The 25,469-nt window shown below is 36.2% G+C and overlaps 1 protein-coding gene across 8 annotated transcripts in view; it reads right to left on the bottom strand.

Moving 5' to 3' along the window:
* Positions 1-832: 832 nt before the first annotated feature.
* Positions 833-25,469, bottom strand: part of ZDHHC14 (zinc finger DHHC-type palmitoyltransferase 14) — a 94,492-nt gene continuing 69,855 nt past the window's right edge. For 6 of the 8 annotated variants that reach the window (XM_063151346.1, XM_063151347.1, XM_063151348.1 and 3 more), the window contains 6 exons: positions 21,699-21,836; positions 18,029-18,077; positions 14,585-14,687; positions 12,785-12,894; positions 10,212-10,314; positions 833-2,074 (listed from right to left, as the gene is read on the bottom strand). In XM_063151346.1, coding sequence (XP_063007416.1) covers positions 1,673-2,074; positions 10,212-10,314; positions 12,785-12,894; positions 14,585-14,687; positions 18,029-18,077; positions 21,699-21,836 — 905 coding nt within the window. In that variant the 3' untranslated portion in view covers positions 833-1,672. The remainder of the gene's footprint in view (positions 2,075-10,211; positions 10,315-12,784; positions 12,895-14,584; positions 14,688-18,028; positions 18,078-21,698; positions 21,837-25,469) is intronic. The other 2 variants (XM_063151353.1, XM_063151351.1) reach the window with 1 other exon arrangement.

Here is a 25,469-nt window from a genome sequence, read left to right as displayed (position 1 = left end):
ATCTTACAGGAGTAGGGATTTTGTCAGTATTTTGTCTTAATCTTCAATAGCATGGGTGAAAGAAATTCTGCAGGCTGATTATTCTCAATTTCAACAACAAAAGTTAAAAGAAAAAAGATTTTTTAGGCTGGATTCAGTGGATGACCATGGTCAGTAATATAGAACTGTTACATTTCTTAACCAGCAAATGCTTTCGTGCCATAGAAACATCAGATAAAGCCCATTCTGCACGTAATTTGTCCTAGGAAGAGAATAATCCAGGTTCCACACCCTGAAAAGCAGGTAAATACAGTATTAAAGCTATTACAGTTTTTCAGTTTAACTAAGGTTCTCTTCAGCTGTCACAAAAAATAGATATAAAATTCTCTTCAACCTTTGAGTTGCACTTTACTTAAGCAAGCAAAGAAAAAGCACAGAAGAATTCCATGAAATCAAAATTTCCATTTAAAATATCAAAGGACAAATACAAATGATGAACAATGGCCAGGAAAGAGCTACAGACTATTATTCATTTAAGATTACTTCACTAAGCTCTGTCTTTGTCTTGAATCTTAAGCGCCTCAGCCTTCAGCCAGACTGAATTACAGTGCAAGCAGAGGTTAATTCTCCTGTTTCCAAATAAAGACCTCCTATGGGAACAAACACACAGCTCAAACAAAACCATAAAAAATGGTGAAGCAATCCTAATTGTAACCAGCTATTTCTCCATAGCTCTAGTTTTATCAAGTACACGTATTCCAGTCAAATCTTTACAAACTATGTCAACAAGTCATGATTTCCCCCTCTTGGCCCCATGAAAACTGTGCAAGGATAACTGTACACGTCCACGAAATAGAGGATGTCATTTTATTGGAGGTCCACAGGTAATTGTATCACATTAGGGAGTGGAAGAATCTTGTGGTATGGCACAACACAATACCTCACTTAAACACTTAAACAGAAGGTTAAATGATATGCAACATGATCAAATCAGTAATTCATCATCTTCTAGGCACCACTGATTAATTTAAAATAAAATTTAATAAATTCAAAAAATATAGTCCATTCATTTGTTTGCTGTACTGTCTTTAAACGAAACAGCACTTTGAAAGTCACAAATAAAAAAGCAGCACTTTCTCTTAATACCAACACCACTGTAACACATACTGTAGCGTGGCATGCAAATCCACATCTGCAGTCTTTTTTTTGTTTTGTATTAACAAATGGAATGGCAATTTTCTATCTCAAATATTGGTAGCATAACATGTAAGTGCAGATCATTCTGGCCACAGGTGTGGTAAGCCGTAACAAGTGTGTATTACAAGAGCATAGAACACAGAGCATGACACTTACATCCAAGAATCTCTCTCTTTTGTACTGTACATGATGTTTGCTACAGGCTGACTTCCAACTCGCTGTACCCAAGCTTCAGAAAACGAGATTATTGACCTTTTCTGGTTTTATTTAAAAGTAAAATGCAGTCACCATCAGAGCACAACCGTTAACAACCTGGTCAAAAAAATGCCATAGCTCCATTGAAAAAAATCACTCGTCCTTTTAGTAGACTCCATTAAGTGATAAAGTTTCCATTAGAGGCATGTTACAAAGCCTTACAGTGGTACTGCAGCGTCATTCCTGCCAAGCACAGATTTGCAGAGACACCAGGACACGGCGCGGCGCTCAGAAAAGCTGTTCAAACCGAGCTGAGCTTCACCAGGCCGCGCACGGAGTCCTCGTGCAGCGAGTCCTGGCTGGCCAGGCTCAGGACGTGCATGGTGCGGCTGTGCGCCATGGGGCTCCCGCTGGGCAGCATCCCGGGCGGCGACGGCGCCTCCTCAGGAGTCAGGAACTGATGGCCTTCGTGCTCCTCTTTTAAGGGTATGATGTCTGTCAGCCCTGAATCTGATGTGAGGTTAGGCATAGAAGATGGCGGTGTTGGTTGCCCTAGAGTCAGAGTTGCACAAGGCCCACTGAGAGAAGTCTTTCCTGGCAAAGGGAGCTCTTCACTAGTTATGCTTGGCTCACTCTGTAGGAGGGGGGTGGCAGCAGCCTGCAAAACGAATTTAGTGCTCTGAATGCACTGATCTTGGTCACACTGTAGGATGGAAGGGTGTCAAAATCATATAAAAACAAAACAGAGAGGAAAAAAAAAAAGGAGGATATGGATAAAAAAGGTATGGAAAAGAATGGGATGTGAAGAGAAAAAAAGAAGGCCATTAGTATCATTCCATGGTTAGCCACCCAAACATCCCATGGCATGCTGCCCAGGGAAAAAAAAAAGAAAGGCATGCATAACGGAGCCAATGCTTTGCATTATTATCAAAGAAAATGATGATATACATCTACAGTGTTCATTTTAGAGTAATTTAAAAAACACTAGGCAATTTTTTCTTTTAACTGGTCTTTGCATGTAGGAATTAACCTACCACAGAGGCTTTCCAGAACAAGAAGTCTTTTGACAGAGATATCTTACACAGTTAGTAATAAAGCTCCATGAGCAAAATGTTTCCCCTCACAATTTAATACACTACATATAAATTCTAGAGAATGTCCTACACTACATTCCATACTCCAGAGGATGTGTAGAAACCAGGCAGCACTGCAGATCATCGAGATCAACCTTAATGAATTTTAGGCTGTTTTTTGATTAATCCTGACAATGTGATGAATCAAGGTACACAACACAAGCTTTCTGGCAAGCACTGCCTCAATAATAAGCCAAATCCAGCATTATATAAATCTAGTTAATCTCAGTGAGTGCTACCAGAAACGGATTTTTTGGTTCTACACAATTCCTAAAAACAGTTTATACAAAATTACCTCTCATTCCTTGAGATGAAAAGACAGGTGTGCATTTTAATAATGTCCAGCTAGCTAAGTGGGTAGTACACCTACTGCCAAATTAAGTTTCTTTAACATGGATTGGCATGATTTTTGAGAGCTCCTAAGGAAAAAATATTTAATTCATTGCCTGATCAGTGCCTTATAACATTGCAGCTTTTCAAAATCTTGTTAGATTCATTTGCCAAAGTACTGCTCTGCTGGGTAAGAAAAACACTACAACCAGTGAATACAACTACAAATGCAATGCAGGACATTTGGAGGCAAGCAAGCAGAATAAAAGACATATCCAGAGGTAAGACATCCTATCCACTGTTATTTCAAGTATTCCATTAAAGCAATATGTTCTGCTCTATGACTGACTTCTTAGATTTTTATCAAATTACTACATATTACAGATACATCATCTGTTTTTTCTGACCATAACCATAATATTCCTGACTATAACCATTATTACTAGCATTGTTACAAAATGGGCACTTCCCTAAAATGCCCATTTGAGTTTAATATGCCACTGTGCCACACTGGAAACTCATGGGAAGACTTTTGCCTCCTTTATTGTATGATGAAAACTACAATAAACAATGGTTAATTAAAGTAACTGTTGTTTTCAGGTTCTCCAATTTCACCACTGAATAGCCTAATGATGGATGCACACACCTAACATTCAGCAAATGTGCAAGCAGACTACTTGGTCATAAGAGATAGGCAATGTTAAAAACACGTCTAAGTGGTTTAGGACTCCCAGACCAATTACTTTTGACAGGCAGAAGCTCAATCCTCACTCAGATACGTATTTCCAAGACTTTTGCTTTCAGAAAGATAAATGGACTGGCCTTCTGTTACATAAATTGATTTCATATAAATTGCAAGCAATCTTCACCCCACAAAATGATGAACAGCCCCAGCCAAACAACTGAAGTGGTTCCCTATCATTTCAGAGGGATTACTCACAGGCTTAAAGCCATAACCTTGCCTAAGTACCTTACTAAGAAGAAAACTGTCAGCATCTTTTAAAATCAAGCTTTCAATTAGTAATTCAGTGTGAATAACTCATTCTTGATTAATATCCTGTTATTCACACCTGGTTATTTAAATTAAAACTTCAACCAACCTTACCATGCAGACCTTAAAAAAATATGTTAGCTGCATTTTCAAACTTCAAAAAGACCAACAAAACCTATTTTCTCTGAAAGGCAGTAGCCACAGAACAAGTTAAATAACAAAGAAATGCTTATAACCACTGGGGTACACTGAAAACAAATAATGTTAGCAACTGACTTATTGCTTTAGTGAACATTAAGTTCTGATCTTCCAAAGAAAATCATTAACGTGTTCCAGGCAATACAAGCACACAGCTTTGTATTAGCTGAAGATAATTTATTTGAACTCTTTGTAGAGTCTGAATTAATTTTCTTCTTAAGGAATGCTACTGCATTTCACTTAAATTAATATCAAAAAGATAAGGTAGCCTCATAAAGCTCCATTAAATAGTGTTATAACTTCAGGTGCTAAATATCTCTTCATTTCCCACGCACTTCTCACTTCTCTACAGCCTCTCCTTTCATTTAGATAAATTCCAGGTTTTCTTTTTCTTGTCTGTTCAACAGTGATCAGCACAAACTCCTTAGGAAGATACAGGCTGTAAAGACATTTCTAGAAAGGGAACTATTGCAGGTTCTAACCCAGAAAAAGTATGTGTGTTCTATGGGCTCTCAAAAACATCTGATAAAAACAACACATAATATACAGGTAGACTATTCTTGAGTCTAAACAACCAACACAAAACTAAAACAAGGAAATCATATTTGTTATAGGGTTGGCATGGTGGTTTTTTGTCGATTTTGTTATTTTACCCTTGACTAAATGCAATTTAGGGCAGGAAGTCTTAGCTGCTACTAATCACATGAATTATCTAACACCAGAATTTCAAATAAAACAAAAAAGCCTATGACTGTAACAAAAAGGAAGCTGAGTGCCATGGTCTAGTTGACAAGGTGGTGTTTGGTCATAGGCTGGCAATAAAATCTAAAAAACCTAAATAACTAAAAATCTACTGCAAAAATTATTCCACCAGCATCTTCTTATCTCAGATATGCTGACTTTATTTTTCACTTAAAATTTTCACTGTTTCAGAGAAACAGCAGATTCTGAAGGTAGGACAAGTTTAATAAGTTCTACAAGTACAGAAGTTCAACTAAATATATGCACAGAAATTTTTAGATATCTGTTTATTTCCACAATAAACGGCAGAAATTGAAGCAACTTGGACAAAACCTAGAATTCTCTGTTTATTTCACAATAAATACAAACAATTAAGGAAAAATACTTTTTTTTCTGAAGAAAGTATGTTTTTTCTAAGCTACACAAAAATATGAAAATATTGTTGTACATGGCAATATATTTTTCACATTTCTAAATGTGATTATTTTGAAATAATCAGAATTATTTACTTTAAATATTAAATAAACTTAGTTTATAATTTCCTAAATGCTAGTAACATTCAAGAATTGTTACAGTTCTCAGAAGATGGAAAAAAGCAGGTTGAGTAGTCTCACAAACTCTGAATACAATACAAACAACATGGAGTTCAGAGGAGGCTGACAGTGGTATGAAGTTACAGGAAGAATGCTGAAATACCAAATTCTGTACACAACAAATGGTAAAGAGTGGAGGGATAGAGCTGTGTAAGTGTTCCCAGCAGGTGTAGGATTTCACAATCAAAATTAATGTGTTGTGGATAGTGTGCAACAGCTGAGCCACAAGCCTCAACAACTCAATGGCTCTACTATCAAGCAGTACAGTAGTAGTCAATGAGTATATATTCACGATGAGTAGATCTGTGAAGGGAAACACTTCTGACACACTTCTGAAGCCAAAAGGGGAGCAATACTTGGTCCAGAGACTTTACTTCAGATTGGAGACTATTTGTTCTTATGGACTGAAAGTCTGAGAATGCTTAGAGCAACTTGGGTGCATTCCAGGGGCGTATCTTCTGAAATACATCTAGTTCATAAAAATGCAGTAAACATGCACTATCAAAAGAATTGCTCCCAAAACATATCTTTACCCAAAGCAAATGCTGAAATTGATTTACTTGCATGTGCCTGTAACCCATTTTACCTGTGAAGTAAAATGCATTAAGGAAAAATCTCTATCAACCTTGACTGTAGTAATGCTGACTTGGTAAAAGCCCTGAGTTTTGTTTTGGGCATCTGGGAAGTACATCAGTAAATATATAAGTAAACACACTTGCAAAACTCCCAGAAAAATGGGGTTGTGGTCCTTGCCAATTCTGGTATTGTCATGATAGAAATACTTACTCCTAATAATGCAAAAAACGAAAAGCAAAGGCTGGTCAGAGTTAATGCTCCCTGAGTCAGCTGGATCTATTTCCAGATCAGTAGCAGAAATACTTAAGTGAACATGTGGGAGAGGACTTTCCTGCACTTATCACTGGTAATAAATGTTGTGCATGCACTACAGTTCCTACAATTTTCAGCAGTACATATACATAAGTGTAAGAAAACACTTAAATAATTTGCATTCAGGAAAGGAAATGGAGAATTAGAAACAATGGAATTTGGTACACACAGAACTACCTATATACTGAAGAAGAAATGCCAAAGAATCCAAAGCAAAGTGTACTGCTTTACAAGCAATTAGAGATTTCCTAGAGATATCATAGTAAATATAAACCAAACTAATTCCTCAAAAAATGTTCATGAAGTGAGACATATTCTGTGTTTCCCCCAATGGATCACTAAAGAATAAAATACCCTATATCAAACCCCAAGAATCAACTCCAGCTTTAAGATAAAATTAAGTACTACAGCGGTCCAGACCCAAGTAGTGGTAATTCATGAGTTTATGGGTAAATAAGAAGTTTTTTCAGAATGCAAAGAAAAGAAGATTTTAAATAAAAGAGAAAGAATAAATTGCAGAGAAAATTATTATTTCATAATAGGTGAGATACTGTGCTTCATTTAAAAAAAAATCTTAAGAATTAGAAAAATACTTGGGTAATCAAACTGATGACGAGCAGAGAAAAATAATCAGCAATAAAATGCAAAGGGAAATACTTTGGAAATTACCAGTACTACAGATTATGAGTTGCAAGTGACCATGCTTTTTATGTGGATAAGGATATTAAGAAGCTGGCTAATGAACGTACCAGACTAATTTCAAATTATATTGAAAAAGAAATTAAAAACACTGGGAATGCACCAGGAAAATAATAGTATGTGCTTCCTTCATGGAAGTAAATAGAGATTCAGCTTTTAGTAAAACAAGGTAGATACTACAGAGAGAACATGAGAAAAACCTCTTCTATGAAAACCTCTTCTATAAAAAAAAAACAAAATCACAGTATGGGTCTATCAAGCACTAATTAGAGCTACAACTCTGACTTCCTGAGATTGTGACAAACTGGGCTGATACCATGAGTAGGGTAGATCATGTACTAAATATTCAAAGTATCAGTGGCAAAATTACCCCAAAAGCTGTTAAATACAGATAGCGTGTCCCACAAATGGTATCCTGAATCAGAGATAATGTATTGTGCTGAAAACCAGTGTCTGGCATTTTTACACTTAGCCTGATATTTATTTTGAACTTAACTGCAAAAATGAGGCTATGCTAAAAGATTCATTAAAATTAATGAAAAGAGAGTATTATACCAAGCAACGACAGGGACTTAATGAGAGACAAGAGACTCGTTGGGTGAAACACAAGAATCTGTTTAGAAAGTCACTAGTCACTGACTCCTATAAGGAGCTGCTGAGGGAGGTGGGGTTGTTTAGTCTGAAGATGAAGCTCAGAGGAGACCTCACTGCTCTCTACAACTCCCTGAAAGGAGGTTTTAGCCAGGTGAGGGTTGGGCTCTTCTCCCAGGCAACTACTGACAGGACAAGAGAGTATTGTCTTAAGCTGCACCAGGGAAGGTTTAGGTTGGACATCTGGAATGAGTTCTTCACAGATGGAGTGATTACACATTGGAATGGGCTGCCCAGAGAGGTGGTGGAGTCACCACCCCTGGAGGTGTTTAAGAAAAGACTGGATGTGGCACTGAGTGCCATGGTCTAGCTGACCAGGTGGTGTTCGGTCATAGGCAGGACTCAATTTCAAAGGTCTTTTTGAACCTAGCTGATTCTGAAAAAGATTCAAGGGAAGAAAGGGAAATGAAAGAGAGAAGGAATAAGAGAAGACAAGTGAGAGAGAATATGCTGATTTAAATCTTTATTTTTTATCAATGATGAGGAGAGATATTTTAGCACACTGTGGAATAAGCAGGGTAACATCTAGACATGAAGACCTGATATAATACATTCTGCAATAAAATCAAGAGAGACACACCACAAAGGTGTTCTGAAACACACTTCATACTTCTCCTAATTTATTTCTTGTAATCAAAAAGCATTAAGCTTGCTAAAGTAGTATAAATATCTCTGATAATGTATAAACGGCCAAACTTCTGTGATTGGAAAAGTATTATGGTCTACAACTATGATCTACACATACTCCTTTAAGTCAAGGAATTTCACTTTGTCTGTCTTTATCTGAAATCATAATAATACCAGTTCCAGTACCAGACATATCCCCTTCAACAGGGAAGGGAAAACAGTGTTAGAGACATAGGTAAACTAAGCCGGTCTCTAACAGTTTACAACAAAACTCAAGGAAAAAATTTTAATGTTGATAGCCAGCAGTCCTTAGAAACCAATTGATCTTGGATACAGACCAGGAGAAAATATGCCCTGAGAAAAATGGCATTACAGTCTTCCAAATATTCCTTCAAACCAAACAAGACATATTACATTTTCCAAGCTTTCCTAGAGGTCATTTTCAGGGGTGAAATCTGCACATTTCCAAGCAACTCTGATAACTGTTAAAGAACGCAGGCTTTTCCCAGCTCATGTGGATATGAGCTCATTTCCCAGCTCATTCTAGGATTTAAGAAGAAATCTTGGAAGAATTTGTGTAATTAGGAGTAATACACTCTAAAATTGTAACAGCTACCTGTTTGACTTAAAGTAATACCATAACTGATTTCTCCATTTCTAGAGACAAACTAAGTCAATTTTCTACCAAATTGGCAAAGATTTTCTCATTAATACCTAGGAATAATGATATAGTATCTAAATTCTTGCAATGATAAAGACAATTTGATGCCATGGACACATTGTGGGTTTATGATCTTCACAAATAAGAAGCCCTGACAGCATCAAAATGTTTGGGTAATTCCTGAAAGACCTCAGCCCATTTCTAATGTTTGCTTTATCTTTTTGGGTTTTTTTAACTCCCTTTTCTCTCTTCAGAGTAAATTTTGAGTAAAATTTACATAGAGAATTACCTATTATCAACTGTACCTCAGGAGATTCAGACTTAATACCATGCCTCTAATACATTTTCTTATTAAGGAGACTAACAAATCTATTTAATTCTCAAAACATTAAGTAAAATCAGCTTAGGAACTACAGCAAAATTTTAATAGGAGTTTCTCAGTGATAGTAAAACTAATCTGTCTGGGAAGAGTGCATCTTTTCTTCTTTTGTTCAAAAGAAAGGCTGAACTATGTCAGAAGGCCTCGTGGCTTCCTCGTTTTTGGCAGAGGGAGGGTATCTGTAACTCATGACTTCTTTGACAAAGTATTAGAATCCACATATTGTGAAGATATGTGGACAACAATTCAGAAACAGGCACATATGCAAGATGGTTGCCTTCAGAAAAAGATCTCTTTCCAATTATTCTCTTCTTCTTGGCACAGGAAATCCTATCTTCCATTATGACAGCCAATGCTACCAGCAAAAAACCAAAGCAAATACTACTGGCACAGCTTCAAAGATGTTTAAAAAAACTTTTGTTGTAACAGTTCAGTTGCCATTTTTTGTTCAGTTCCTGCTCCTTCTTCAAAATATTTCTCCCCTAGAAACTTGTCTTTGTTCATCTTTGCTTTTTAAAATACATTAGTCTATGCAAAACCGCAGTGCACAAGCAAAGAAGGAAACAGAGTATGAAGAAAGTGGCACACAAAATAGCAATTAGCTGGAAAATGACAAACCACAGTAAGTCCACGATACTTGAATATTCCAGTTCAAATCACAGTAGGTGTCAACAGCAAAAGTCAAAATGCCAGTATATTCAATAAACCAACAGTGTAGAAAAGACTCTTTTTTTTTAGAATCCATGAGCAGTAACTATTACGCTGTGTGAAATGTACATTAAAAAGAGGCTTGGACTTTGTTTTTTTTTCTTTACTGTTATTAAACAACTCATTCCACCCAGTGTGTCAGCTGTATCCAGTTAGTTATTACTTGATTAGTTCACATGAAAGTGGAGAAGAAAAACATTCACAGGAATCCTGATGAACAAGACTATGGGATGATTCCTACCATGTTGCTCTGAGATTGTGTGGCCCCGTACATGGTAATGCCATTTGATGGTCCTGCTAATTGCGGCGTATCTGGCTGTATAAATCCTCTTCTGTCAATTAAGCTACAGAATAATCACAATAAAGGAAAAGTATTAGAGACTTTGCTGATCATTAACTATGTCCTCTCAATAAAAATAAAAACTTCCTATCGTATAACAGACCTTAATACCTCACCAATAACTTCTAATGTCCCCTTTTAGTCAAATGAAGTACTAGACTTCATTTTCTACTCATCAGTAAGGTACTTGTTCTTTGTGATACTGCCTGTCATATAAGCACCACTACTTTTTTGGTTTTTATCACATATACTTAGAAGCTTACCAGCAGATACCACAAAACCAAAGAATTTTAAACCACAGGTGAAAAAACAAATGACAAAACTCACTTAGGATACTTTGATTCAGTATCTCTTTTATCTCTTTAAGTTTTTTTTTTTTTTTACAAGCTTCCACATCTAAATTGAAACTACTTAATCACAAAATTTAGCTACTACTTAAACTACTTAGAAACTACTTAATCACAAAATTTAGGAATGAAGAAAAGTTAACCTTTCTGACAGACAACTTAACTTGCCAGGTATTTCATGACAGCCACTTAACACTGCTTACAGTGTTCCACTGTGCTTACCAAATTTCTTATTTCTAAGAAAATACTCTGTGGAGAAATTACTAAACCTAAGCAAAAAAAAAAACCCCAAACTGTAAAATTATAATCAAATACATAGAATTAAATAATCCAACCTAGTTAAAGATTAAAGATGCCTGAAGAAGTTATATAATTTGTTGCACCAAAATACTGGTAAAACCTATGCTGACAGCCAAGGATCAAATAAAGATTTGAAGGTAACTGTTGAGGACATGTAAAATACATTCTGAATTTGCTAGCATGGGTTTAAAAATGATAAATGATCTTTAACATAAGTGAGGCAAGTTTTGACCCTTTCTTCATCTGCCTTCCATGCTCAAGGCACTTGAATGTTTTGAATTTTGAGCTGAAATTACTGGTAAGCCACTTTTCCAGAATTTAAGGAAAAAACCTAATATTTAGTGACTTGGAACATAGCTGAGATTAAAAGTAAAGAAGCAAGCTTATAATTTACATGTTACAGTCAGTAAATTTTTCCCTGTGGTCACAAAATACCTCCGTGCAGAACCTCTATATATACATGCCAATGTCTAAATAAGTAATATTGCTATATGGAATTTAGGAAAAAATGCACAAACTCTGCTAAAACACAGGAGCCACTGCCAGTCTGGTCCAATTGTGTGTTGCTACTTTTATCAGCCTAATATACTATTTCATATACTGAGAAAAAAAGATGTAGTTTTAATAAAGATTTCCATCTGGAGTCAGAAGAATTTGAAGCGTGGCATTGAGCTTTTATGTCACATACTTTCATCAAAAGCAATATTTCAGAATTAAAAGGTTGGCTTCAGGCAACATCCATGTAGGCAGGAAGCAGAGACAAAGCTACTCACTCTCACCAGGGGTAACCCTGTATGTGGAAATCTCTATTCTGTTGTTTTCCCTTTAGGAAAAGATGTCAGTCTCCCCTGTTAAACTCTGACTGCTCATAGAAGAACCTCCTCTGACATTCCTGACAGCAAAGCCAGAAACCTCACTCCAATTAAACACCTGAGACTCTGGACCATAAAGTCATTTAATTGCTTTCTTCTTGTTCACATTAATAACTTCACAATTCCAGGCAAAGCAAAACATACTAACCAAGGAGCAGGCCACAGAATTATCTGTAAGTTTTTCTGCCCCTCTCTACAGTGAAACTGGGCCTCAACTGTGTATGTAGTACATGAACTTCCTAATCACTGAGCACTGGAATAAGAAAAGAATTAAGTTTTTCTGGCTGCCAGTTTTATTCCTCTAGTCTCAGCTCTGTACTACATTTTCTTCAAGATGAAAAAAACATCTCCAACCTCAAATATATAAATATTTCAGACTTCCAGAGGTGAAAATGTATTCAGCAAACCATTACCCATTACATGTTCTTTGGAATTGCTTTGGTGTAAGACCACCAAAATCAGTTTAATGTATATATGTTAACAGTATTAAATAAACAAACCACTGTCCATTTAAAAACAGTACTTCAGAGTTAAGAGACAAAAATCAACAATTATCAAGCTAGTTGTAGATTTAAGGTTCTTCAAGTCTCCCAAACTCATGTCACATTTTTTAGGAATGAAAAAGTTTCATAAACTTCCAGGTTGACCTTCACGCAACAGCTAACTACTAGAAATTTTTTATTGCTCTAAGTTATTAACTGCAATGGTGAAAGTTCAAATAACAAACAAGTTTATTTGCCTTTCAGATGTAATTTTGAAAGATTTGATCACTAACTTAGTTTAAAAGCAATTTACCACCTTATCTCTTTACCGCTGAAGAAAAACTTAAAGCTTCTAACAGACACTAATCCAAAACTTCCATTTTGCTGAATACAATAAAATAATCAAAAAGAATATTTTTTCATTAATAATCACATGGCTTCATTTATGCTAACAATACTTTTGATAGTCTTACCTTGGAGAGAGGGGCCCACAGAGAGCAGCACAGCAATTAGTAAAGATGTTGCCATAACTGTAGGGATTATAGTTTTCTTTACCTCTTTTATTTGACCATGATCCTTTAATCTGAAGAGATATGAACAATATGCATCACATGTAATACAATACAGAAAATGGCTGTGAGGAATTAAGGTTGCACATGCTACTTGCAGAAAAGACCACAGAAAATCCATAATGACACTTAGCAAACAATTTAAGAGTTCTGGATTGTTATGAAGGATCTTATGAGCACATGCTTTAGCTCCATAGATGCAGACAACCCACAATCTCAAGAGATCAATATACTCAAAACAGGAATTTCAGCATCTAAACATAATGATCCAAGTTCAATTTTACAAATATTATAGCATGTTTTACAGAAGAGGCTCAATTGCAAAATATGATTAAAGCCAGCAATTGAGCACTTCTTTTCCATGCTCTTGGGTAAGTTTGCAAGCTGTGCAATATCACACAACATTATCATCCCTGAAGTTCACAAAAGGTTTTAAAATATCGTAAAGCAAATGCAGCCATTGCTACCTTTTATTGCCTATTACATTTTCCCTTAGCTAGTTTTCTTTTCTGTTTGTGAGATACTTGAGAGCCTGGGTAAAATGTCTTGCTGTATTCAATTGGGAATTTATGTTTTAAATTAAATTACTGAACAGTTTACTTGATATTCAGACATGTTCCACTGCTGCAGTTCCCTGCTGTCTATCTTTCAACAATCCAGAAGAGATTTATTTGAGGGAAGAGGGTGGAAGCACACTAAGTCCATCTAGAAAGACAACCCTGAGTAAACCTAATGACTGAGGAATAACTGGGTATCTCATCTGTCTTATTAACAAGGTAGATTTCTTCCAAGTCAGGCTACTTGTTCTGATACTTGATGCTGAGGCACAGTTCATTTTGACCCTGCCTGGGAAGTGTTTTTCTGGTTGATTGATTTTACTGTAAAACTTATACTTTTAACTGTGACCTTAATAACAAAACATATTTTACAATTCTAAAGATGCTACTTTTATATCTACCAGATACCTATGAAAAAGGTACAATAGGAAATTACAATAAAATAACTTAAAGCTTGCAGTGCTTTGTTAGATCACTTATTAAATTTCCATTAGCTCCCTAGCTAATTTTATGTACTCCTTTGAATATTTTTCCTTTTAGTTAGGGAAGGACACATGAAGACTCCAAACACAGCTAAACATAATTCAACAGCAAAAAAAGGAATCCTATATGCAAAATAGACAGCTGTAGAAATTAGAAAGTTGATCTTTAAATTGAGTATATACTTCTTGCCAGAGGTTTTGGACCTCAGAATGGCAAAAAAAGTTTCAGAGGTAAGATAAAATAAAGGATGAAATTTTTGTTTAGAGAATTCAACACATTTTTCAAGTTTCACAGTAAGCAATTTTTATGTTAAAGACTATTTACAACTCCCAGCAAAAAGGAGATACTGAAAAGTACTTACTAATCTCCTACTGTATAAAATACACTTGCTTGTCTCCTCCCTCCTGTATTTTCCTATTTCAAGACAGAGATCCCACATGCATAAACCATAATGGACATAATATGTATATAATGACCACACCTTCAAACCACAACAAACATAGTCAGAAAGATTTTATCTGATCTTTTGAATCAAGCAGGACTATATTAATTTTTTCTTTTTCCTACTGAGGTATTCACAAAATGATGCAGACATGTCTGACTTGAGAAAAACCTCCTCATTACTATTTAGAAATACATATGTAGAAATATACTACAAACTTACATCTTCATTTGTTGTTTGATTGGAGCTGATCAAATACGTATGAAAACCTGAGAGACCAACAATGGACCATACTGAGAAAAAACATACCACAGCTTCCAGCACAGTAATTAGAAGTCAAGGAAATATACACAAATGGGAAAAAAAATCCAATAACAAGTAGTTAAAATCACAAAATACAGGGTAGCCCACAAGTCCTTTGAGATCTCTGGAGTACTTCAAAGAGGTCAGCAAAAAAGAAACTCTGGGCATCTGCCTAGGCCAGACACAGCACCACCCCTGCCAGACACGGCGAGCAGTGCGTGTCCCACCAGCAGGCTGCTGCGCTGAGGTGCAATGTCCAGAGTCATTAGCTCAAAACTAAGACAATACAGTTGCTTCTAAACTTTATAGAATCAAGCATAAAGAGGAACTTTCCAAACTTTCTGTAGAAGGCTTTCTTCTACAACTTTTATTTATTTACATACACAAAACAGCCATGAACTCAGAATACATCTACTCTGAGAATGCTGTTTTCTATAATGCTTCAATATTTTTGGGATTTTTTTTTTAAGGGAGCATGATTCAACAGAAAAAAGGCTTGGGTTCCCAGAAAAATACATATAATTCATCACTAGGAACAAAATGATGAGAGAAGAATAGGATAAAAATAATCTGTATATTAACCATATCAACCTTTAGTGAAGTCAGTTTCCAAGACAACATCAACTCAAAATTTTCCAGAACAAGGGCATAGCCTTAGAACACAGAAAATACATCCTTATTACTGAACCTACCAATAGAAGAAAAATATGACAGCTCCTGACCATTACACAGAGACATCGCTTGGAAATGGCATGGATGGACATAAATACTTGCAATAAAAAAATCCTAACATTAGTTAAAAGTGAAGAGTTTTGTACTGCACAGCTGCTCACCCCTAATGAACTGGGAGATACCTCAAGAGTTTGTACAATCTTCCCTAGGACCTACTTCAATCAGAGTGGTTTAAAGGCAGAAAAGAGCCATTTGCATTCTGAGCAGATCTGCTCCAAAAGCAGCAGGATAACCAAAGTGCAGTGCTGAGCAGCAGGCTCACTGCTCTGCTTCTCATCTACTCCTCAGGCTGTGTGGTGGCAAACCAACACAAGGCAGGAACTCTGACTCTCTGCAACAGCCACAGCTAAAGCAAGGAGTACGAGGGACCATGGGTAAGGAAAAAGACTCTTGGCAGAGGGTTCCAAAACGTGTAAAAGAAGGAAACCGCCCAAAACATCATGCACGATACAGACTGGGCTTTGAAAGAGTAGAAATAGTAAAGAAGGCTGCAGATGAGCACTGTTAGGTAGAATCTACACACCAGGAGAAAGATTCACCAAGTCAGAAAAGAAGAACCTTAGAGGGAAAACAGCTCCCTGCAACCTGAACATATCACCAACAGGATGTTCCTCATCACAATTACACTCAAAAAGGCACTGAAAAGTGTGTTCTACCCGCCATGTCATAATTTGTGCTGGGGGAAAAAAAAAGGAATTCCTTTCAGTTCTAGACCTCTTTCAGTTCCCCATAGAAAGGGACACTTTTCAGTCCCAAAACCAACTCAAGAACAGCAGAGGTAGTTCACATCAAATTAACCACAATCCACTAATTCAACGTAAGTCCATTAACTGTAAAACAAACACAAAAAAGCAATGTTTTCTCAACAAAGTACAGCCTTGTAGTATATTATGGTATAGTATCTTACTAGCATCATACAGTATAATTTTCCCTTAGTATCTCACACAGGGTTGTTAGCAAGATTTAAATGGCCATGTTCTCTGTGCCTGAATCGACTGGCTCCAAAGTAGCATTCCCAATACTATTTGGACAATTTAATTTTTTACTGCTGTTAACTGTAACCAAGATTTTAAATTGTCCAACATATCACTATCAAGCCAGGCATTTCTGCAAGATGTGCTACTAAGCCTTTTAAAGCAGCACATCTCTGAAAAAAAATTATGAATTCCAGGCTATTGTTCCTGTACAAAAATTCTCAAATGCATAGGCCATTCTCTTTTGATTTAAAGAAAACTGAAAGCTATTCTCAGTTTGAAAATAGTTTTAAAGAATTATCTTTTGTAAAAATTGATTGTAGTTGTTTTAATTGGAAGCTACTGTTGTTCTATTCAGGACTGTTTGTTTGTGCTTTTTAAAATTATTTGCACAAAAAAAATCTGAACATAGCTGTGCTTAAAAAGGGAGATTACAGCTCAGTGATTCTACCTGATGAGGACAAACACACAAAAAATGTATCTGCAGAATTTGACACCTGGGAAACATCCTGGAAAGAGGTGCACAACTATGAACAACAATTTTTTTCTTCCTACCTTTGTGTGGAAAAGCAAACTGTGTGAGGCCCAATGGACAAATGGGAAAGAATACTTTTTATAGTGTCTTTGTGAGAGTGTCTTTATAGTGTCTTTCCTGTTTAATCAGACAGCAATCATTCAAAACACATACATAAGAAATGGGAAGCTTGCTGTCTGTAGAGAAACTAACCAGTGGTTTCATCAGTTTCCCATTTTTTCATTATGTTAGCTCCTTCTGGCTCCAATCTCACTGAGCAGAAAATATACAGAAGACTCCCATGAAGTGATAAATAGAGCATGTAGCATTTACGGAATAGAACCACAGAATGGCTTGGGTTGGAAGGGACCAGATGGGGCATCAGCCAAACCTCTGGGTAACCTGTCCACATATCTCACCACTCCCATTGCAGAAACTTTGTTATGGCCACCTACACCTGCTCTCTTTCAGCTTAAAGCCTTGTTCTGTCACTACAGGCTCTGCTAAGAAGTCTCTCTGTTTTTCTTATGAGTCTTCTTTATATACTGACAGACCACAATGAAATCTCCCAGAGCCTTGTCTTTTTCAGCCTGAACAACAGTTGTAGTCCCTGTGCATGCAATTTACACACTGCTATGCAACTTAATGCAAGTTGCTATTTGAAAATGACTTCTCTAAAAACATAAAGAACAGTTTCAGAAACTGAGTTCTTCAAGGCAAGCATGCTGTTTCTGTTCCAAAATCTACATTTTCTATCCTGAAAATAATCAGCCATTTTGGATACCTTCAGTTGTAAAAGCAGAACAATTCTTGAATATTTTTAGTGAAACCACAGCATGTGTATAGTGCAAAATGTATTTATGAATTCCACCACAAAATATGAAGCACATTTAATGAACATGGAAACTACAGATCTTTGTCAAGAGCACTGCTCTGCAAAACATGAAGAATAAAAACCACCCCAGGCTATAGTCTCTTTCCTACCTCCAACATGTGGCAAGAAATCCTATTGTGTAGGAAGTGATGAAATCATTAACTGATAAAGTTTAAAAGCACACATTCAACAATGGCAAGAAAACAAGCAAAACCATCTCAGATGTTATTTTGCAACTCAATCTACAATATGTTTCAGTGAAAGGATATCTTGCAGGACTGTCCTTCAGAGCATTGAGGAACCCTGTTTGTTGAGAACCTGTAAAAATAGAACCCAGAATTACCAGCCAAGTAAGAAACTGGACTATGGGCTGTTTTTACTATAGTTAAAATAATTAACATTTTAAGATGACCGAATAATCATAGAACAGATTTACTAATATGAATCTGAGAATATGTTGCTGAGCAGCAACAACATCAAAAAAGCCCTTGAGCAACTTTTCAGGCTTAGCATCGGCAGGGTATTTTCTCAGTCATACTAAATTGATGTACACATACTTTCCCATGAACAGGACTTCTGATTACCCTTGTTCTTTTCAGACCTAATATGGAAACAAGAATTATAACCTCCTGTTTTGTTTTGAAATAGTATTTTTCAAAGTAACTTTTGGCCTTAGAAAATTTATTCTATAAACTCAGATTCCCAGCTTTCCATTCTTTGCTTTGGAAGCAAAGCTCTCTTATTTATAATTCTGCTCCTACTGCACCTACACAGGAGATTTTTCTAATAGGTTACTATTGCCTCTGGGCAAATAAAAGACAATCATGTTGCTGAAAACAGCTCAAAAGAAGCATGAGCCCATCAACTAGAAATGTAGAAGCATGCAAAGTAAAAAAGCACTTGGGTTCCACAACCATGAGATATTAATCAATTAGAGTGATTTCACAATTGCAACAAGTGAATTTGTTGTAGAAACTGACTTAATGTGACATAGCTACCGGCACACAGTTTGAACTTTACTGTATAACATAAATGATTTAAATGCATCAGGCTGAAAGTTTTCCCCAGAGCAAAAATTTTCCACTTAGCTAAATTAATCTGAAGATCTGTATGGAGAGAAGAATCTTGTCTTGACAAGAATAAAGAAATATATGAATAATTCTCTAGACCTATCTGGTCAGTTTTACTGTTTACTGTTACAAGTTCAAAGTTACTTACCTTGTATTTCTGAGCCTTTTCAGACTCTCATAATTGGTTCTTACTCTCAAGGTACAAGACTAATGGAACTTTCTCTGCCTCTACTATTTTTAGCATCCTTAATGGCAATGGCAGCAGATAGATGTGATTTCCATACCCTGCTGCTAGTCACACTTTTCCAAAGCAGTGCCCAAAACATCAGAAGGGGAAGGAAGGCTGCTCACTGCAACAAAGAGGTGAAATACTGATGTCTCCAAGAGAGATGAGTAACTGGAAATAGAGATACCACTACTGGAAATGTGTTCAACTTGCAGAGAGGGAAGAAAATCTTGCAAGGTAGTATCTTTAATAACTGATTAACAAACTAGTTTTATTATCTTCAGCAATGTTATGTGCACATATTCTTAAACCTAAAAAGAACAAATTTCCAATGTATGCCTCAGAAGGCCACAGAAAACAAAAATATGTATCTTGTATCTCCATCACCACTTAGGCCCACCAAAATCTGTAAAATGCCAGCTTGCAAGACGAATTATAAAAAATGTACAAGCTTTAAAAATTTGTCTAAATCAAGAGGCATTAAAATAATTTTGTCAGGACTTATGTATGACTTTGAAATACTGTAGGAAGGTCACAGTCTGAGGTCTGAAAATCAAGACTTCCTTCAGCCACGCTAACAAAAAGCAGTCTATGCCGAGAGCAAAGGTATAGATTCAGGAACTGAGAACCCAGCCTAATGGTTGCCATCAGCTAAAGAACTGAAGAGCTACAAACCAGAACACAAACTGCTGAGTGGCAATTATTAGAAAGGTAGACAGGAGGACTTCTAGAGGTATGGTAGGCACAAAGAGTGGAGTGGTAAGAAAACCTTCTTTGTAAAGAACTCTTTTTTGGACACTGTCAAGACTATAGCAGACAAATTTGAATGCTGGGCTTGAAGCTCCAGTATATCAATTAAACATCAAGGAACTAATCACATGTATACCTGCTCCCATTGCCTTTGAGGACTGACCAATCTTTAGAGCTTAAGCATGTTTCTTCTTGTCTCATTCTAGGTACATGAACTTCCATGGCAAGATTATTTTCCAGCTGACAGGCAATTCAGCATTTAACATTTACAATACATAATCTGTAACACCTACACAATGCTCAAGTGCTTCTCAATCACACAGAGGCACAATTAATTACTCAGCTCTTTGCCTAAATCATACTCAAGAGTTAGGATTGGACACTGTAAATTTAAAACCCACTAAGTAAACCTACCTAACATACATAACAGGAAATACTGACAATATTTTGATAACTCATATACTGAAAACTTAAGAAAAAGTACTGAAGTCCTTTTAAAATGAAGGTAGGTTAGTGTCAAAAATAGCTTTACATTGTCAGACTAGGAATGTTTTCAACTACTGAACACTAGCAAAGATTGCATGAAAACCCATGTGTCTTTCTTCTTAAAAGGTGCATGCATATACTCATGTATGCCCAGATAAATAACAAGCACTTAAGTATTAATGGCAAGTGTTCTTTTTCCAGTAATTTTCCTTTTTTAAACAACATATACATCTTATGTCTGCTTTTCCCAACTGGTATTAGAAATGCTGTATCTGGTAGTGTAAACAAGTTGTTCATTCAGACTCCCTCAAAATCACATATGCCAGTTCTAGCCTATGAACTAGATTTCTGAGCTATGGAAGGGCCTCTCAGTGCTTGCATCATAGTTTTGCAAAGAATGAGTAAGAACAGGAATTCTGCTCCTTAAAACACAACTTTTCCCTGCATGCTGTAAACAATTTCAGAAACAGAGCACAATCTGACATATTTTTTCCAGTAAAACATTCTCTGTATATTATCATTATCAAGATAGCTTTATAAATGTGTTATATACTGAAATTATTATTTCTATCAGGTTTATGTTGCAATACAGAATACAAAGGAATAAACAGATTACAGTTCCAAAATGGTTAAAGAAACACTCTTTAGGGCAATATCCTACATAATAAGTGAAAAATACAGAACACTCTTCTAGCGATAATGGGTTAAAAACCCAACATACAAAAGGTGTTTAAAGACAAGTCATGCAACCTGTCACCATAAATGTCACCATCATCATTGTATAGGAGCTAGCAAAATTAGTTAGGGGTATGGAAACGAAAGACAGTACCCCAAAAGAGTTCTGACCCCAAACACAACCCAGAATACAAATAAAAATCAGTCTCAAAGTCATTAATATTTCTGATTCACTCTATTATGAATTGGTTATTCTCAGAATGTCTATGCAAATGAAAAAAAATGTTAAAAATAGGGTTGAGAATGGTATAAACTAAACAGCAAACTACAAAAAATATAGCTCAAATCTATTTTCTAGTAATTTACCTCTTTGTTTGGATGGCAAGTGACCCATGCTTACAGTAAAAAAGCATATGGAAGCTCTTTAGGTAAATGATACTACCTGTATACTTAAACATACAGTATATGTGATACTTTTCCAATTCATCATCCATAAAAGGGAAAAAAAAAATTAAGACTGCATTAAGGTAAAGCCAGTGCCAGGCCAATGACTACTATGAGCAGTGCCTACTATAGACCAGAATGGGACTCACTGGGGATCGTGAAGCTTCAGAGAAAAGGCAAATAAACAAACAAACAAATAAAGAAATAAACCCTGAATGATCAAAATATTAACTTAAAAAACTCAAGCAAATGGCTACATACGTAATCTGATTTCACCAGCATACTTACGAAGGATGACGTGGGTGATAACGAATGCAAATATAAAGACTGTCAGAAAGGACAGAGATAAAATAAACATATAAAAAAATCTGTAGTTTCTTTTCCCCACACAGTTGCCTACCCAGGGACAGTGGTGATCAAACCGTTCTGAAATGAGAGGCAGAAGAAAAAAAAATGGAAAACAATTAATAAAATGCTGTTTATTCAAAAAAATGCTCTCTGAATACTATATTAAAACTCATGATTAATCTGGCATTTGCAAAGTAGCCACAGAGAAGTTCTTATTTAGAAAGGAACAAAAAATAGAAAAGAAAAAAAAGGAGTCCTTGAATGAAACCTTACAGTTTTTAAAGAAATTAAAGCATGGCTGAGGTGAGTTCCTGTTAAACTAACAGCCTTATTGTGACAAATTGTGCAGTCAGAGCAGCAAACGTATTTATCCACTGTTACATGGAGCATTAGCAACTCAGTTGTATTTGATTTTTTTCAAAACAAGGTGGTTTTTTTTCTTCAGTTCATCTTCTACTCAAAATTGGAATTTCTGAGGTTCTTTCCTTTACATCTGTCATGATGACACCTCTGACTTATGCCTACTATCATATCATCCATCCATTTGGAGCATGAAATATTTACACCTTCCCACTTCCTTTTATTGCTTCGTTCAAGACATTCTTCATTCTAGACCACCTATTTTTCCACTTGGAGTTGATGCTGTCATACAAGATCATTAAAAATAGCAGAATCATTCACATCAAACATTTTTCAAATGATAAAATTTAAATACATCATATAAAAACTGGTAATCTGCACGCTCTGTTGCCCTTTGCACTATAGACTCTGTCTCCTTTTTACTAAGTGAAAACTTTTATCTTTACCTTCCTGAGAGAAATCATTCATAAGGTAGGAAAGGCCAGGGTGGATCAGAAACAGTGTTCCCAACATGGGGGAAATGCTTCAGTGCTGGGAAGGAGCAGAGGGAATGGCTTCCTCTGCTTCTCCCCAGGCAGCCTGGAGCCACCCTCCACGTCCAGTATGTTGGGTAATGAAACAACTATTGCCAGGAAACAAACTTGCATTTCCTAACTTTACTTTGGAGAGATTACACTGACAGAATTTTAAGGTTTTTTTAATCAAATCCAGAACCATAAGACAGATGCATTCATGCTGACTCTTTCTTTCACTCTCTGATCCTTGTCCAAATCCTGGTTTGTTTTCTGTGATTTTTATGCCTCCACTGACGTACTATCAAACTATTTGTAATTCCACAGGAAAGGCAAGCTATAAATGCAAAGTCCTTTAAGCCCTGTGTTAGAAAGGCCCATCTGACCAAGTACACCAGCTTATTTTAGTTGTGGATTTATGTTAAAGGGCTATATTAGAGGTTTTTCTTGAAGGATGTATTTAGTATTATCTTCATTTTAAAAAAGTCAAAACAACATGCACAACAGATTTCTGAGTCTATCAGACTTTCAGGGGCTTTTTTAAAAATGGTTTTGTGTGACAGCTGTTTGGACCACATGTTTCTGCCATAAATCTGTTTCAAATTCCAACAGGGCTATTCAAGGTGAAGTTACTGAACTTTCTTAGGATAAGGCTTCATAATACTGTGATTGAGGGAATACTGCTAAGAATATCAAGTACTAAACACTCTGGGTAGGTGATACTACCTTTTCTCAGTGCACTACAGTTGTATTCCCAAAATGAATTGATACTGCATTTTAAAAGTGCTTGTCTTTAAATCTGTGCTCCTGAACGAGCCCTCATGTTCTGATAAACACACTACTTCATTTAAATTCATTCATACATCCAACTCACAAGCAAACAACACCACAAAGAAACACAGCTACAGAGACATTTTAAAAAGCAGAATCCTAGGGTATTTTTGTAATCTACTGCTAAAAAAATACATTACGTGTCTCGGAAGATTAATTGTGTGTACTTAGATTCAGTCTCCTCAATGCTGACACAGTAGGGAAATGAATTATAAAATAAAAACAGACATTAAGCTGTTTCTAGCCATAAAATATTACTGAGATATATGCAGACATCTATTTGATGGATTCAGATAAATGCAGACAAAAGCCATGCACATACACACAACGCCTCCATCTATAAACTCATGATCCTATACATACACACACTCCTTACTGGGGACTGACTCATTGTTTTTAACCTATTTGTCAGTCCTCTTGAATTTCCATCTTCAAACTTTCCTGGTGAACTGCAAAGCTCGGCTATCTCAATAAATACCTTACTAATTATTGTGAAGTTAAGTAACTACCTAAGATATTTACAAAGGAGGAATGGACCAAAAAGGATGGATGCAAAAGCCACTACTATACTATTAAACTGAAATCAACTTTAATGAAAAAAGAGGCATATTAGAGGGTTTACATGAATCTTATTTATATAAATTTGGTTTTTTTTCTCAGTCAGAAGATAGAAAGCCATGTGACATGTGCCACAAACCAGTATATTAAAAGGCAAGACATTCTACTCAGCAGAGTACAAATAAGTAAATGCAATTTAAAGATAACAGCCTTACAGCTTGTGAGCTCCTCTGCATAGTTATTAATGCAGGAGAAAATTGCCAACACTGGCAAAATGAAGAGGCAAATGCTAAGCAGAAACTTCTAATGCTGTTAAGAAATATAAAATCTATTAAATCTGGAGCGGTTTCTTCTTTCTTAGAAGAACACATGACCTAATAGTAAGTATTAATGAAGAAGTAACACAGTGTCTTAAGGTTCACCTCCAGCATTCCAGATGCTTGACAGCTGAACAACCAATGGTTTTGCAAAGGAAGCTCTGACATCTCTACTTGGACAGTGTTGGCAGCAAAATTAAGACAACTTCATTGAGAAATGAAAAACTACTGATGCTGAGAAAAACTGGATTTCCAGCCCTCATTAACCTAAAATGCAGAGCAAATAGAAATGCAATTTATTGTGAAGAACAGACTGTTAAAAGTTCAGGAATGCAGTTCTGGTTAGTTAACATACTACTGTATTCAAACAAACATTTGTGGCAGGTCAGTGTAAAAATATTTGAGGCAAACAGACAATTAAAACATTGGTAACATAAACTCTCGTTAGTATAAGCATATTAGAACTCATAATGAGGGAAGAAGAAAGCTGAAGCACTCTATGGACAGAAACATTGTGATATATCATCCTCCTACACCCCAGTTCAAACAAAACCAGCAAGATATTTGCCTTCTTGATGTTACAGCTGTATCTTGCATCTACCTAATCAAGAACTAGTGATAGAACAGATGGCCCAGTCTCTACCATTTCAGCAGCTCTGTGAAGTTTTTTGCCTGTGTGTTCATGGCTCTCCATTCTTGGGCCAAGCCTGATGCTCATTTTACCCTACAGGGAGCAGGTTGACAGAGCCAGATGAGCCTAAAACCATGGCTTTTTTTGGCCTATCTCCTCAGATCACCTCATCAGACAAACACCAAAGTGGGCCCAAGTGAAGCACTGAGAACACACTGCCAGAAAAGGAATGAAACAACACCTTCAGAAGCAGCTACGTGTTAATTCAGCCTAGCTGTGACGTCAACCTTACTACAGGTTAGCACTTATTGCAGGAGAAATGCAGTTTTGATTAATTTTTCAGGGTCTGAGATCAAAACCTGAAGAAAATAAAAAAAGACTGAAAAAATGTGTAAAGAGTCTATAAGGTAAAGCATCAATGAAAAGAAGACATGAGTAAACAGACTATAAATGCTGCTGTACAAGTCACAGAAAACCAAAGAGGTAAGAGATTTCAGGAACT

This window comes from Melospiza melodia, chromosome 3, assembly GCF_035770615.1.
Source record: "Melospiza melodia melodia isolate bMelMel2 chromosome 3, bMelMel2.pri, whole genome shotgun sequence".
Taxonomy (NCBI): domain Eukaryota; kingdom Metazoa; phylum Chordata; class Aves; order Passeriformes; family Passerellidae; genus Melospiza; species Melospiza melodia.
Note: the sequence above shows the minus strand (reverse complement) of the source record. Positions and strands in the feature narration are given on the sequence as shown.